The sequence below is a fragment of the Perognathus longimembris genome, chromosome 7 (genome assembly GCF_023159225.1).
Source record: "Perognathus longimembris pacificus isolate PPM17 chromosome 7, ASM2315922v1, whole genome shotgun sequence".
NCBI classification, from domain to species: Eukaryota; Metazoa; Chordata; class Mammalia; order Rodentia; family Heteromyidae; genus Perognathus; species Perognathus longimembris.
The window spans coordinates 1,328,519-1,343,256 of NC_063167.1; the positions used below are offsets into that span (position 1 = coordinate 1,328,519).

Below are 14,738 nucleotides of genomic sequence, written 5' to 3' on the forward strand. Positions count from 1 at the left end.
GTGCCCGGCGGGAGGGTGAGCGACTGATTGAATGATTGAGTGAATGAATGAAGTGTGAGCCGGTGGCTGGGGCCAGGCCAGGAGCCCCCCCCCACCCTTCCCCCTGCTGCATGCAGACGGATGCTTCCGGCTCCCCGGAAGGGCTGTGGATCCTCTGCCTTGCCTCTCAGTGCATTGCTTTCCACGCACGTGTCAGGCTGGCTTGACAGCTAGTAATCGTAAAACTGCGGCTCTCTTTCTGCTTTAACCTAAAAGTCTTCTGGGTGGAGGAAGATTTTTTTTTTAAACTACATTTCCCCCAACACAACCTAATGATAATGATTTTAGATAATAAAAGTTATGTATTTAAAACTTACATTTTAACTATTTTAAGTCGCTGAACAAGGGGTTGCCATTCTGCGAGTCAGTTTGTAATGTCATTGCGTCCTGGTTCTGGTCACCCTCCATTCCCTCCATTCCCCCTCCATTCACCCCAACCCAATCCCTCCCTAGAAGCACTATTTTCCTTGGCTTAACAATTACACTCTGGGGCTGGGAATGGGGCTTCGTGGTAGAGCACTTGCTTTGCATGCATGAAGCCCTGGTTTCGATTCTTCAGCATCACATACACAGACAAAGCCGGAAGTGGCGCTGTGGCTTACCCTTGAGCAAAAAGAAGCCAGGGACGGTGCTCAGGCCCTGAGTCCCAGCCCAGGACTGGCAAAAAAAAAAAAAAAAGTACATTCTCTGATAAGCTACAGTCTTCATAGAAAGAAGAACAGAGGGAAAAGAGAAATAAGAAAAAGAGCAACTTTCTCCCGCTGTCTTTACTTTCTGTGCTCTGAGACCTGGATGAGCCTATCTTAAAGAAAGACGGTCTGTCACTGGGCTCTGTATTGAAGATGAACTCTGCAGGCTGTGGGTGGGGTGGGAGAGGAAAGCTGGGGGAGAGCCAGGGAAGGGTGGCACTGTCCAAAATGAAGCCGCACCCCTGCATGCTGGCCAGAGACACACGCACGCCCACGCAGTATCCACACTTACACCCTCCAGCCTCGGTGTCAACAGGGAGCACATTAAAAAGCGGCCTGTAACACAGCCAGGCACGGAGGGAAGAGTGAAATACTGCGGGCACCCGGAGTTAGGTCAAGCACGACTTGGTGTCTTCCACGGAGAGTTCGAAGGGCAGAGGAACTCGACCCATGAAGGCCGTGCTCTGTTCCTCTGTGGAGATGCTACGGTGGGTCTCGTTCTGTTGTCCAATTTTGTTTGAGCAAAACCATGAAATTAAAAAAATATAAGAATGTACTCCTTACTTGATTTATGTAACTATAACCTCTCTGTACATCACCTTTATAATAACAACACAAAGAATTTTTAAAAAGATGCCCAGGGGGCTGGGAATGTGGCCTAGTGGTAGAGTGCCTGCCTCATATACCTGAAGCCCTGGGTTCGATTCCCCAGCACCACATATACAGAAAATGGCCAGAGGTGGCGCTGTGGCTCAAGTGGCAGAGTGCTAGCCAGGGACAGTGCTCAGGCCCTGAGTTTACGCCCCACGACTGGCCAAAATTAAAATAAAATCACTGTTAAAACTTTATTTAAAAAAAAAAGATACCCACGGAAAACAAACACTCGGGGAAATGACTCCTGGCACAGAGCATGCTTAAAGTCCCCGATCTCAAGACTAAGCGCCTGTCTCAAAGGAGCAGGTGGTGGACTCCATCCTTTCTCTCCGTGGGATGTGCAGACGTCCGTGACCCCGGTGCCATCCACCCAACAGTGTGAAGAGCCAAGACCGCCAGCCGTGCAGGCCTCGGGGCAGACGAGCTCACTCACCGCAGGCAGAGTTGAGCCAAACCACAATTTCCCTTCTCCCATAAATACCAGTGACCGTCCAGCACGCGTCGCCTCCGTTGGCCGGTGTGTGTCTGTCTGTCTAGCTGTCCATCTGCTTTTCCTTCTCTTCGCTTTACTAATAAACTTTCTTGGTCTCTGTCTTGGCGTGTCCTCAGCCCTTCCCCGTCCTCCCAGTGTCAAGAACTTGGTGCCCCAGGGCCAGGCAGAGAGTCCTGTGGCTTTTGGAGACTTCCTGGAGCACCCCGGTCACCGGTGGGATTGAGGTAACAGTGGTTAGGCCACTGCACGGGGGGTGGGGGGGGTGGGATCAGATCCCGGAACCCGGTGAGGGAGGGGAAGCGACGCCTTCCTCTTCCTCGCACTCAGCCCCTGGTGGAGCCAAGCCTCTCCTGGGACTCTGGCTCGTTTGTTTGGACTGTTTGGCTCTCTGCTGGGGACGGGGAGCAGCCCCACCCCGTCAGCAAGCTCAGCCCTGCTCCCCACTTTCTCTTTTACTTTCAGTTCTGAGGACTGTGCCTTCGTGAGCCCCAGAATGGAGAGGGGTCCTGCCGGCGCGGCTCCGGAGCCCGTGGGGTCCTAGCCAGGGGCAGGGAGGCCCGGCCAGGGCGGGGGCCTGCCCCCCGGCGCTGGGCACCCATGGCCCCCACCCCGAGACTGGTGAGTCCCCGATGCCTCTCAGCCCCGCCTCCTTCCCCTGCTCAGGCCCTGCCTGCGGCCCTGTGGCGCCGAGCCCCCCCCCGGGAACTGCCCCCGGGAACTGCCCCCGGGAGCTGCCCCGCTCTAAGGCAGGGGTCCGCCGGCCTTAGAAGACTCTTCTGGGCCTCCAGCGGGAACGGAAGCCGACCCCGCGGGGCTCTGGGGGGGCTCTGAGGAGTTGCGCTTGGGCAGGGTCCTCCCGGTAGCCCATCTCTACTCATGCTGGCCGATGAGGACCGCGTTTGTACTGGGGAGATGGAGTCTAAGTGGGGGGAGCTGGGTGAGGACTGGAGTCCTCCCAGAGGGGCCGTCCTGCTGCCCGGGAGGTGCCCTGAGCTCCCTGGCAGCCAGTCAGCCTGGACGGGGACCTCGACCCCCCGAGCCCTGACCAGCCTGTTCCCCCCCCCCGTCCGTCTGTCAGCTCCTGAGGGCCAGGCCTGGATAGCCTACTGCCTCCCCTGGGATTGGCTTAGAGGCCTCAAGGGCGTCCCCAGGGCCCCATCGCGCCAGGCTGGGGTGTGGGTGGAGGGGAGGCTTGCCCGATCCACCCCTGACCGTGGGGCCACCCAGGTCCTTCCCTGGGCTTGGTTCTGGCCTCTGCCAGGACACCGCCAGCCCCGGGGGGGGGGTGCGGAGGTCCCAGGACCTCCCCTCAGCGCGCGTCCTCTCCCCAGGCCCTGTGCCTCTTCCTCCTGGGTGCCCAGCAGAGCGTCCTGGCCCAGCACCTGTGCCGGGAGGAGGAGTACCCGCTGGGCGCACAGTGCTGCCCTAAGTGCAACAGAGGTAGACGCCCGGGGGGGGGGGCACAGGCGGGGGGAGGGGCCCCCGGAGGGCGGGGGGAGGGCAAGGGCAGGTCACCTCGCCCCGTTTGCCCTGAGCCTTGTGTGTCCTCTGCACCTTCAAGCCTGGGTGGCCCGAAGCACCTGTCCCCAGGGTCTGGGGCTCGGAGAACGGGGCTCCCCGGACCCTCCGGCTACGAGGTCCTCGAGGCCCTGTCCCGCGGGGCGGGGCGGGGCGGTCAGCGTGACCGGCGTGAGGGCGGCTGGAGGCGCGGCTCAGGGGGTAGAGCGCCGTGGCGTCCCGCCCGGAGCGGGCCCGGGCGCCTGGCGTCCGTGGGGCTGGGGTCTCACCTGTCCCCCCGCCGCTGAGCGCCCGGGGACCGCCCGGCTGCTGCAGGGTACCACGTGAAGCAAGCGTGCAGCGACGTGATGGGCACCGTGTGTGTGCCCTGCCCCCCGGGGACGTACACGGCCCACCCCAACGGCCTGAGCCAGTGTCTGCCCTGCCGGCCCTGCGAGCCAGGTAGGCCCCCCCCCCGGCTCCCCGCACACCTGCTCCCCCCTCGTCACGGTCGCCCGGGTCCCCCGGAGCCCGTCCCGGCTCCCGGGGGCCCCGTCGACGCTGGCTTGCACCCCACCTCTGCCTCCCGTTCTGCCCCACTGGCCAGCTGGCCTGGGCCGCTGAGGTGGCTCTCCCGTGCCTCAGTGTCCCTGCCAGTGAAGTGGGTCGGGGGGGTGGGCACCCCCTCCAGATGTGGGGCCCCAGGTGACCCCGGGAAGGGGCTGGTGTGGGCAGACAGAGGGGAGGCTGGCCCCGGAGAAGCCGGGAGGGGAAGGCAGCCGCCGTCAGTCCCTCGACGGCCCATGCCGTGAGCCACCGTCCTGGGGGACTGCGCCCACGCCCGGGGCCTGCTCCCCAACGGGCAGGGCAGGAGACAGACCACCCCACAGACGGACGCGGAGACGCGGGAGCCTCGGCGGGTGGGCGGGGCCCCTTCCCAGAAAGGGGCGGGGACGGAGGAGCCAGAAACGGGACTTGGGAAGAACTGCCGCTGGGCTCTGCAAGCCCTGGGGCCCAGCCCTGGGCTCCCGCCCGCCCGCCCGCCCGCCCGCCCGCCCGGTGCTTGCTGGGGGCCGGGCCTGCGGGCTCTACCTGTGGGAAGCTGACCCGCCGAGCCCTGGGGGGGGGGGGGGGAGCAGGTCTAAACCCCCAGGGCACGGGGAGGGGGTCGCTGTAAACCACGCCCTCCCCTCCCTCCGGCTCAGCCCTCGTCCCCCCCCCCCCCGCCTCCCCCTCCCCTGCAGGGGAGGGCTGCGGCTGCCGCCTAGGTCAGCCACCGCCAGGCCCCACGGGGACACCAGGCTGAGGGGAGCGGGCGCAGGAGGGGGGCCTGGGCGGGACTCTCTCTCCTGGGGGCCCCGTCCCGCCCCGCCCTTCAGAGCTGTGGGGCCATTCTGACCCGGAGGCCATCCTACCGAGGAACCTACTTGACTCCTTCTACTCGGCCTCTGCCCCTGCCGCCGCCTGCCCCGAGGCTGGGGCTTCCTGCGTCCGGCACCCCTGGGCACCCTATCCGGCTGGGGTGAAGCCTGGCGTGAGGGGGGGCGGTTCTGGGTGGGGCAGGGCCAGGCCTGGAAACTCAGCCTCAGGGGAGTGGAACCTGCGGCCCAGCCCTCCCCAGCCCCCAGGCCGCCCCTCTGCCAGCAAGAGCTATCCCACTTGCTCCTCCGTTGAGGGAGACCCCCGCCCCCGCCCCCCGCCCCCTTCAGTGCCCCTCTCCCCCGTGTTGGGTCTCAGACATGGGCCTGGTGACCTGGCGGCGCTGCTCCAGCACGCAGAACGCGGCGTGCCGCTGCGGCCCCGGCCACTTCTGCCAGGACGGGGACGGAGAGCACTGTCGCGTGTGCGTGCCCCACGCCGCCTGCCGCCCGGGCCAGAGGGTGCTCAGCAGAGGTGAGCGGGCGGGGCGGGCGCCCTCCCCGGTCCCCCACACCCGGGCCTGCCGGTCACCAAGTGAGGCCAGCCCCAGGCCTCCCCGTCCCAGCCCCAGGCCTCCCCCCGGCAGCCGGGAGGGGGGAGGAGGGAGGGGCTGGAAGCTCTGCCTCGCGGTCAGATCCAGGCAGGGAGGGGCCTGGGAGGACGGGGAGGCCCGGGGTCCCCACTCGGGCCCCCGGAGTGTGGAGCAGAGCCCAACCCCGCCCGGTGCTTCCCTCCCTCCCTGCCTCTCCAGGTCTAGGGGAGCCTGGGAACCCCTAGCCCCGCCCCCCGCCCCGTGGGGCGTGCTGAGGGGTCGCCCGCCTCCCCTGCATTGCCCCGGCGGCCACAGGGCGGCCCCTCCTCCCCCGCAGGCACCGACCAGCAGGACACGGTGTGTGCGGACTGCCCGCCCGGGACCTTCTCGCCAGACGGGACCCGAGAACACTGTCTGCCTTGGACCAAGTAGGTGGTGCTGGGGGCGGCTCAGACCGTGCCCCGGGAAGGGGCGCCTCCTGGCCCCCTGGGAGACGCGTGCCCCCCCTCCCCCTCCCCCTCCCCCCATCAAGTCTCAGATGTCAGGTCAGCGGCGTGGGGAAGCCTGTGTGTGCCCGGGGCGCTGGGGGGGGAGGGGGAGGGGGAGGCCTCCTGCTGTGGGCGTCCAAGCGTCAGGCCCGTGGGGGTGGGGGAGGGGGGAGGGGGCGGGGCAGGGGGGGAAGCTGACCCGAGTCCTCCGAGCTCTCAGGAGGGGCGGGTGTCTCTGCTACAGCCTGGGGTGGTGGAGGTGTGGCTGCCCGCCCCCCCCCCCCAGTAGCCCCAATGCGGCCTCTCTCCCACCTCTGTCCTCCCTCCCCTCCCCCTGCCCTCCCCGTTTCTCTCCTGTGGCTGGCTCTGTCGCTCCCCTCTGGCGGTTCTTCCTTCCTCCTTTGAGCCTCTCCCGATAGGGCTTTGGAGGAGAGAGACCCAGGTCCCCTCCCGCAGCCCCCCGCAGCCCCCGCAGCCCCCCGCAGCCCGGGACTCCGGGGTCCGACGGAGCCGGGTCCTGTGCGGCGGCGCCCTCATGCCCCGGCTCCTCTCTCCCAGGTGCAACGCGTGGATGGAGAGGGAAGCCGCGCCGGGGACCAGCAGGACGGACGCCACCTGCGCCCCGTCGGGCCGCTGGGGCTTGTTCCTGCTCCTGGCCATCCCCGTCCTGGCTCTGCTCGGGCTCCTCGTCGGCCTGCGGAGACGGAGGCGCGGGCGGCCAGCCCATGAGCGAGCGAGCCCGTGAGCGAGCCCCCCCCCCTGCCTCCGAGCGAGGTCCTTGACCAGGAGCCCCCACCTCCCCTGCCCCTGCCTGGGTGTGGACCCGGCTCCCGTCTGCCCCTGGCTCTGCGGGAACTCTGAGGGGCGCAGCTGGGGTGGAAGGGGCCTGGGTCCTCACGGAGGCGGCCGGGGGCCTTCATTCTTTGCCTCCGTTGCCTTGGGGTCCTTGGGGTCCCGTGTGGGGCGGGCTCTAGAGCTCTGCGTCAGGCCAGCGGCGGCCCGTGCCCCCCTCTGGGGAGCTGCGGGCCGGGCCAGGCGGTTCGGAGGGTGGGCAGGGGATCAGAACCCCCCAAAGCCCCCTCACAGCTCTGGGGAAAGGACGCCCAGCAGCAGCCAGCCCAGAATTGGGGCTACCGCGCCCTGCCGGGTGCTGGGCTAGGCCGGCCGTCTCTGGGCGCCTCTCCTGACGCGGATCTTCCCGTCACAGGACTTGCGTCTCTCGGGATGCTTTCCAGCCAGGTATCCGTGCTCGTCTACCGTGCCCCCTGGGGTTGCCGTCCCGGGGTGGGGGGGGTGGGGGGGGCACAGGAAGTTGAGGGCTGGGTCTCGAGTCTGCAGTCCAGCTGAGATCAGCAAGTTCTTATCTGGACTCGCCCCGCAGCAGAACAGATGAGATGAGGTCAAGGCGTTACAGGGCCCCACCCGGGACCGGCAGCCTGCGTGACGACACGGCAGACCTGTGGGGCCGCGCCGGCCGGACACGGCCCGAGGATGCGCCGGTGCCACCTCCCTCGGCAGGAAGGACCAGCCCGCCCCACGCCTGCCCGCCGGCCGATGGGGTCGGGAGCTGCCCCCTCCGCCTCCGGGCCCGGCCTCTCGAGGCTGGAGGGCCGGCGGCTCTCTGCCCGTCCGGGTCCCGTTGGGACTTGGAGAACAGGCCCGCGGCCCACGGTGGTCAGGGCCCGGCTCCCGGGTCACCCTGCCCGCGCGGAGAGCCACGGAGGGGACTTTTGGAGCTCGGCCCCGCCGTGTGACCTGTGTCCGTGAAGGCGTTTCCCAGGCTGGACTGGAAGGGGAAGACCTGCCCTGGGGGTCGGACTCGGACTCGACGGGAGATGGGAGGAAGCCGGGGAGGGCGGCGCCGTTTCTTCCCCAGCAAGTTTGGCTGCTGTCTTGGACTCCGTCTGGCTTTGTCAGGCTTTCAATTGAATGAACAGGGACTTCAGTTTTGTTTTTTTTGTACCAGTCTTGGGGCTTGAACTCAGGGCCTGTGCACTGTCTCTGAGTTGCTGCGGCAGCAGCTGCTTCTTTTGAAACGATCTTATTGTTATTGTTCAGGAATACAGAGGGGTAACCGTTTCATAAGTAAGGTAGAGTTCAATCTTGGGCTGGGAATGTGGCCTAGAGTAGAGTGCTTGCCTCGTATACATGAAGCCCTGGGTTCAATTCCTCGGTACCACATATATAGAAGTGGCGCTGTGGCTCAGGTGGCAGAGTGCTAGCCTTGAGCAAAAGGAAGCCAGGGACAGTGCTCAGGCCCTAAGGCCAAGCCCCAGGACTGTCACCACTTCCTGTTTTGCCTCTGAGCTTCTTTGCTCAAGGCTAGGGCTCTACGTCCAGTCATATGTCCACTTCTGACTTTTTTTGAGTAGTTTATTGGAGGTAAGAGTCTCAGCTGGGCTGGCTTTGAACTGTGGTCCAGATCGCAGTTTCCTGAGAACTACAGGTGTGAGCTACTGATGTCCAGTGTTTTATGTGTGTGTGTTTTGTACTGGTTCTCACACTTACTAGGCAAGTACTCTAACACTTCAGCCACACCTCCTGCCCTATGTGGTTGATTTTGTTGCCCCTCCCCCCTTTTTTCTGCTTGTCCTGGGGCTTGAACTCAGGGCCTGAGCTCTGTCCCTGGGCCTCTCTGTGCTCAAGGAATTGTTCTACCACTTGAGCCACAGCACCACTTCTGGTTTTTTCTCATGTGGTACTGGGGAATCGAGTCCAGGGCTTCATGCATGCTATGCATGCACTCTACAGCTGAGCCACATTCCCAGCCCTGTTCCCCCCCCCCCCCCCCGTGGTCATTCATTTGAAATAAAATCTTCATCATTACTTCAGTTTGGATTCTGCTCTACAGGTTTATATCTATCATCTACCTACTGTCCACCATCTACCTATTGTCCACCATCTAACTACTATCCATCACCTACCTAGTATCCATCCATCTATGTGCTAATCTACCTATCTATCACTTACCTACCACTATCTATCCGTCCATCTGTCTGTCTTCTATCAAATCTGGCCACCTGCATTTTAAACTCCTGACACCTGAAGAAGGGCTCGTGGTCCAGCAAGTCCCACGAGGAGGCAGAGGTTGGTAAACTATGCATGTTGCTTGCAAGAATCCTGTCTTATGTATAAGAATTCATGTAGATTGAAATCAGAGTCTGGAATAAGAGACTGCATTAATACCCCATTTAGTGGATGTCAGGACGAGGAGTCCTGGGAGGTATGAGAACCGGCTTCCGGTCCCACGAAGGGTTCAGTTCACTGGGAAGTCTGGCCAGTGTTAGGTGCATACTCACCCCTATGGGCCCCACTGGACCTGGTTCTCCACCTGTGACTTCTGAACAACCTAGGCCTATTTTCCCTACTAGTTTCCCAGGAACGAGGACGAGACAAAACCATTAGAGTGGAATGTGGCACTTAGGAACTGCCAGCTATACCAGGAATGTGCCTGGCAGCCTTTTTTTAGTTTTTGCCAGTCCTGGGGCTTGGACTCAGGGCCTGAGCACTGTCCCTGGCTTCTTTTTGCTCAAGGCTAGCACTCTGCCACTTGAGCCACAGCGCCACTTCTGGACGTTTTCTATATAGGTGGTGCTGAGGAATCAAACCCAGGGTTTCATGTATACGAGGCGAGCACTCTGCCACTAGGCCACATTCCCAGCCCCTGGTAGCCTTTTTTATAGCTTGAGATAAACCAGGTGAACATTGCCTTGGATGAAATCATTTTTGTCCTGATCGCACGCGTGCGTGTGTGTGTGTGTGCGTATGCACACCAGTACTGGGGATTGAACTCAAGGCCTGGGCACTGTCAGCTTTGTAGCCCAAGGTGGGTGCTCTACCACATAAGCCACACTTCCACTTCTGACTTTTTGCTGTTAATTAGAGATAGGAATCTAATGGCTTTGACCCCTGAGCCTTAGCTCTCGGCAGCCCCAGTGGCTCGCATGGCAGGTGCGCGCCACGGGTGCCTGGCTCCATTTCCTAGATGTGTCCTGCCGGCTCACGATGGAGATCTTGCGGTCTTCAGCCATCCGGGCAGTGCTTCTGCCCGCCTGTGAACTGCACTCTGCCCCGCCGTTGCTCTGTCTGACCTTGTCTTGGACCTGACGACGTCCCAGCAGGTTTTCACACCGGGCCCAGGTTGTTCTGGATCAGCGCAGAATAGTGGAGCTCCCAGGCAACAGGTCCATACCTGCCTAGGCGGAGGCGCTCCTACGCAGCACAGCGGGCTTTGCTCTCTCGGGCGGTGGCAGGGGGTGAACGGAGTGAAGGCCTGAAGGACAGGAGCAGCACAGCCCCGGGCGGCTGCCATCTTCTTTGTGCGCCCCTCCCCCCACGGCAGAAGCACAGGCTCCTCCCACAGTGCTCAGGGAGGTCTCATTATGGGAGGTGGCTGCCCTCAAGTGTATCCCAGAGAACGGAGATGCAGCTGTAGAGAGCGAAGCTCCTGGCTGGCAGCAGGGAGGCTGCTTGAAGGTTCCTGAAGGGTCCAGCCTGGAGCCCCACTGGCTTCCAGAGTGCGCCCTCTGCCTACAGGGGCTTCGTGTGCGCTGCACTTGGAACCCACAGGCTCTCCTGCTTTCTCAGCAGCCCACGGCGGGACCCATCTCCCAGGCCTGCCAGTGTTCTCGGGGCTTGACACCAGGGGAGGGCAATTCTTAGACATAGCAGACAGTCACACTGTAATTTGTGTGCAAGTCAATTAGCACAAGGCGTCCCCCCCTTCTCAAAGGGCCCAGGTCACCCCAGAGCCTGTATCAGACAGCCAGGGACAGTCCCCGGCACCCAGAGCCTGCTGAACGTATTCATACCTGCCTTGCCTGGCCTTTCCCACAGAAACCACAACGGGCCTCTAACGGAGGCCCTCAGCCTTGTTTGCCCCCAGGCCCTCTATCTCCTGACCGACCCTGGTGTTTCCCCATGCAACCCCAAGGTGTGGGGGCCTCTATCAAGCGGGCCTTTCTTCACCTTACTTCCAGAATCACAAGAGGGCAGGCGGCAGGACCAGGAAGCCAGGTCTAGAGGCAGGTGGACAGTCCTTGTCCTTTCTGCCTCCAGATGAATCCAGAATGAAGACTTTCTTTCCAGGCTACCATCCCATCCCGTGGGCCTGGTGGTTCTTAGGAGTCATTTTACTGTTGTCCAGCAGGGAGAACCACCTGCCCCTACGCATTCCTGAACACCAATGGTGTGTGTGTGTGTGTGTGTGAGCGATGGGAAATGACACCTGAAGGATGGACAGCACCTGGCGCACACACACCGCCATACAAAGCCACTCAGGGGAGGGAGAGATCCTTTCAGGGGTCACGTATACTAGGGGAAGGGGGGCCCAGAGGCAGGCGGCGGTCTGCAGGGGGTGTGGCAGGCTAGGCGAGTGGCTCCAGGATGTCAGATTCACGCAAGCATGTATGTTCACATGTGTGAGTGCTACACCGTGCAGGGAGGCAAAAGGCGAGACCTGTGCGAAGGAGGCCTGTGTGGTTCCTCGGGCGGTGGTTCCACCTCCCGAGGACGGGCGATCGCTTTTCCTCAGTGGGGGGGGGGGGGCACAATAACCTTACCCTCTGCTTCCAAGACACAGAACAGGCGGCCCAGTGTGGCGGCAAAGGCCTGTGACCCGGCTACCGCGCAGGCCGAGGTGGGAGGCGCCCCTGGCCCAAGCCCACGATCCGGCCGGCAGCCCGAGAGCCAGGTTCGGACCTTAGGAGGGGGGCGGGGGCCCCGAGGGGCCGCCCTCCCTCCCTCCCCGGCACGCTCGCGAGGGGGAGGCCAACGTCGCTGGAGGGCAGCGCCCCGCTCCCCGCGCGAAGCGGCGGACACGGCGTGGAAGCGGCTCGGGCGCCGGGGGGAACCTGTGCCCGCCCCGCCGGACTCCGGAGACGCCGCGCTTTGCGCAGGCGCGCGCGCAGGCGGAAGTCCGCGGGCCCACTTCCTTCTCAGGCCTCGGCGGAGGGCGGGACTAAGAAGCGTGTTCCGGGCGCGGCGCGGCCATCTTCGGGGCGGAGTCTAGGGACGAGGGGCGGGGCCAAGGAAAAGGGGTGTGGCCGAGGAGTGGCTAAGAGCTCTAGGGATCCTCGGGATGGGGCGTGGCCCGGCGTGGGCGTGGCCCGGCGTGGGCGTGGCCGGGCAGGGGCGGGGCCGGGGCCGGGGACACGGCCGGGAAGCCGCACCTGACCGCGGCCGGGGCGTCGGGGACGGGGATCGGCCGCGGCGGCCATGAGCGCCGTGGACCTCGCCCGGGTGGGCGCGTGCGTCCTGAAGCACGCGGTGACTGGGGAGGTGAGCGAGGCCGCGCGGGGCGGGGCTGCGGGCGCGCCGGGCTGGGGGGGCCCGCAGGCCCGGGTGCAGCGTGGGCCGGCTCCCCTCACCGTCGGGCCCCGGTCCGCAGGCGGTGGAACTGCGGAGCCTGTGGCAGGAGCAGGCGTGCGTGGTGGCCGGGCTGCGGCGCTTCGGCTGCGTGGTGTGTCGCTGGATCGCCCAGGACCTCAGCGGCCTCCGGGGCGTCCTGGACCGGCACGGCGTGCGCCTCGTGGGTGTGGGGCCCGAGGCCCTGGGCCTGCGCGAATTCCTGGACGGCAGCTACTTCTCAGGAGGTGCGACCCTTCCCCACCCTGGCTGCCCCGGCCGCCCCCTCTCCAGACCCCACCTGCGCGCACCGCTGTGCCAGTGCCCGGCCATCTTGCCGTCGTGTCCCTGTCCCCAGGGTACCTTTGATCCCCTCGAGGTCTCATCTCCGAACAGTGGAGACTCCCAGCCCTACCCTGCCCTCTTGGCCTGGGTGGAGCTGGCAGGGTGCACGCACCTGTGGCTTTTCTCTTCAGAGCTCTACCTGGACGAGAGCAAGCAGCTCTACAAGGAGTTGGGCTTCAAGCGGTAAGTGCCCGTGGGGGGTGGGCGCGGCATGGTGAGGGGCAGAGGCCAGATAGCCTCTGCCTCTTACTCCTCATCTGATCACCCTTTGCTCCACTGTCCACCCGGTCTTCCCCAGGGAAGCCAGCTGTAGGGGCATTGGCCGCTCCCGCCAGACCTTCTGTGCGGTCCTTGGGTGGTGGTCCCTGACAGGCTTCCCTTCCAGGCCTACTCGTAGCAGCCACAGTCTTCTCTTAGTAGACTAGAGTGCCAGCCGAGCCTTCTAGAGTCACACGCTGCCCGCTGTGATTGGCAGCGCCAGCTGAGCCAGATGCCCGGTTCCACGCAGCCTCGGGCCTGGTCCCCATACCCTACATCCTTTGCAGGTTTCCAGGCCAGCAGCAGTACCCAGGCTGGGTGCCCTGAGACTCCAGGAACTGCTCCTGGCTGGACTGCTGCTTGCTGGTTTGGCAGACTGGCTGCGCCTTGGATCCCCTGCTGGGATGGGGGGGGGGGAGAGGGGACGACAGGGCCTAATCTGGAACTGGTCTGTGGGTGTGGTGGACACGGGGCAGACGTTGGGACTGGGCTGCACTAGCGTCTAGACCGGGGGACCTGGTGTTTCTGCAGGTACAATAGCTTGAGCATTCTGCCGGCCGCCCTGGGGAAGCCCGTGCGTGATGTGGCCACCAAGGTTTGTAGTGGCCAAGGTCGTCCAGGAATGGGGGGTGGTGGGAGCCCCTGAAGGCTTTTCTCTGGGCGCGACTGTGATCCTCTCCACGCAGGCCAAGGCGGTTGGCATCCAGGGGAACCTGTCTGGGGACCTTCTGCAGAGCGGAGGGTTGCTGGTGGTCAGCAAAGGTGTGCTGGGGTTGGGATCTGGGGCCGCGCCCTCCATGGGAAGGCTTGCCCGACTTGGCAGCCATACCCTGCTCTCTCTGGCATGTTCACCCCCTCACAGCTCCTCTGGGGTACAGTCTGGCCCCGAGTGGGGGCTGGGGGCACCTCTCCTGCCTTGGTCACGGGGTGGGGGTCAGGGCACGCAGGACTGCTGGGCTCAGATGGCTGGGCCACCCTCCTCCTCCTGGCACTCGGGTACGAAGCACAGGCGCACTTTCCGGGCACTCTGACCACCTGCCTGCCGTCACAGGTGGTGACAAGGTGCTGCTACACTTCGTCCAGAAGTCTCCAGGCGACTATGTCCCCCAGGAGAGCATCCTGCAGGCCCTGGGCATCTCTGCGGAGGCCTGTGCCAGCCAGCCGCCCCAGGTAAGCTGAGACCTGGGGGGAGAGCCCAGCCTCCCCTCCCCGGGTGACCGCCCCTGCCTGGGCCAGCACGTGGCCTGGTGGGGAGGGTGACCACGCCCTGAGTTGTAGCCCCTTGGGATAGATGTCATTTGATGCTCAGTGGCGGGTATAGATGTAGCTGTGACTGCGGCTACTGTCCAGAGGGAGGACGGGCTGCTGAGGACCAAGGGGCAGGCAGAGCAGAGGCCTCCCCCGTGGGTGTCGTCACCACGTAGAGGGTCGCGGGGCTGCGGTTTGTCCCGGGTGTACCTGCTGGGCGTTGGTGTGGTCCAGTGTGTGAGGGAGGGAGTAGCCCAGGGTCCTGTGTCTGGCCTCTGTGTGTGTGTGTGTGTGTGTGTGTGTGTGTGCGCGCGCGCGCGTGCGTCTACTGCCCTTGGCCCCTGAGGAGTGTGGCAGGCCTCACGGGCCTCCTGTTGCCCTCAGTGTGACGGGGACGCGTGTACAAGATGACCTCCGCTGACCCCAGGGTGCTGGAGCTGCTGGGCCAACGCTGGACCTTGCCAGATCCTCAAGCCACAAAGAGCCATTAAAGCACAGACCCTGACAGCACAGTGTCCACCGCCTCTGCACCTCCTCTCTGTCCCCGTCCCCACGCGCCCCTCCACGCGCCAGCAGCTGTCTGGAGGGGAGGCCGGGGGCCGTCTTCCTGCCCCATTCCGACTCCAGGCCTCTGACCCATGGAGTACCAGGGCAGCCCCGCCATTTCCTTCCAAGATGACCTCTCTCCGTCGCCACTGAGGGCAGAGAGGCCAGCCCCGGTCGGGAGGAGG

The 14,738-nt window shown here is 64.2% G+C and overlaps 2 protein-coding genes across 2 annotated transcripts; both read left to right on the forward strand.

Moving 5' to 3' along the window:
• Positions 1 to 1,178: 1,178 nt before the first annotated feature.
• On the forward strand, positions 1,179 to 7,927 carry Tnfrsf14 (TNF receptor superfamily member 14). Its single transcript, XM_048350001.1, has 10 exons — positions 1,179 to 1,216; positions 2,011 to 2,088; positions 2,338 to 2,404; positions 3,207 to 3,315; positions 3,709 to 3,834; positions 5,110 to 5,265; positions 5,661 to 5,751; positions 6,370 to 6,552; positions 7,019 to 7,050; positions 7,193 to 7,927. The coding sequence occupies exons 1-10, from the start codon at positions 1,179 to 1,181 to the stop codon at positions 7,207 to 7,209; spliced, it is 897 nt and encodes a 298-aa protein (XP_048205958.1). The 3' UTR covers positions 7,210 to 7,927.
• A 4,036-nt stretch (positions 7,928 to 11,963) lies between these two features.
• Positions 11,964 to 14,512, forward strand: Prxl2b (peroxiredoxin like 2B). The gene is made up of 7 exons (XM_048349808.1): positions 11,964 to 12,090; positions 12,200 to 12,404; positions 12,633 to 12,684; positions 13,291 to 13,354; positions 13,446 to 13,521; positions 13,811 to 13,929; positions 14,392 to 14,512. The coding sequence occupies exons 1-7, from the start codon at positions 12,028 to 12,030 to the stop codon at positions 14,416 to 14,418; spliced, it is 606 nt and encodes a 201-aa protein (XP_048205765.1). The 5' UTR covers positions 11,964 to 12,027; the 3' UTR covers positions 14,419 to 14,512.
• The last annotated feature ends 226 nt before the right edge of the window (positions 14,513 to 14,738 follow it).

Bases quoted from the DNA above. Each gene is read 5' to 3' on its own strand.
- Tnfrsf14 (XM_048350001.1), top strand. From the start codon at position 1,179: ATGAAGGCCGTGCTCTGTTCCTCTGTGGAGATGCTACG. The intron at 2,089-2,337 runs GTGGGATTGAGG...TTTTACTTTCAG, and splicing joins CTGGAGCACCCCGGTCACCG to TTCTGAGGACTGTGCCTTCG. The intron at 5,752-6,369 runs GTAGGTGGTGCT...CCTCTCTCCCAG, and splicing joins CACTGTCTGCCTTGGACCAA to GTGCAACGCGTGGATGGAGA.
- Prxl2b (XM_048349808.1), top strand. From the start codon at position 12,028: ATGAGCGCCGTGGACCTCGCCCGGGTGGGCGCGTGCGTCCTGAAGCAC. The intron at 12,685-13,290 runs GTAAGTGCCCGT...GTGTTTCTGCAG, and splicing joins AAGGAGTTGGGCTTCAAGCG to GTACAATAGCTTGAGCATTC. The intron at 13,355-13,445 runs GTTTGTAGTGGC...CTCTCCACGCAG, and splicing joins TGCGTGATGTGGCCACCAAG to GCCAAGGCGGTTGGCATCCA.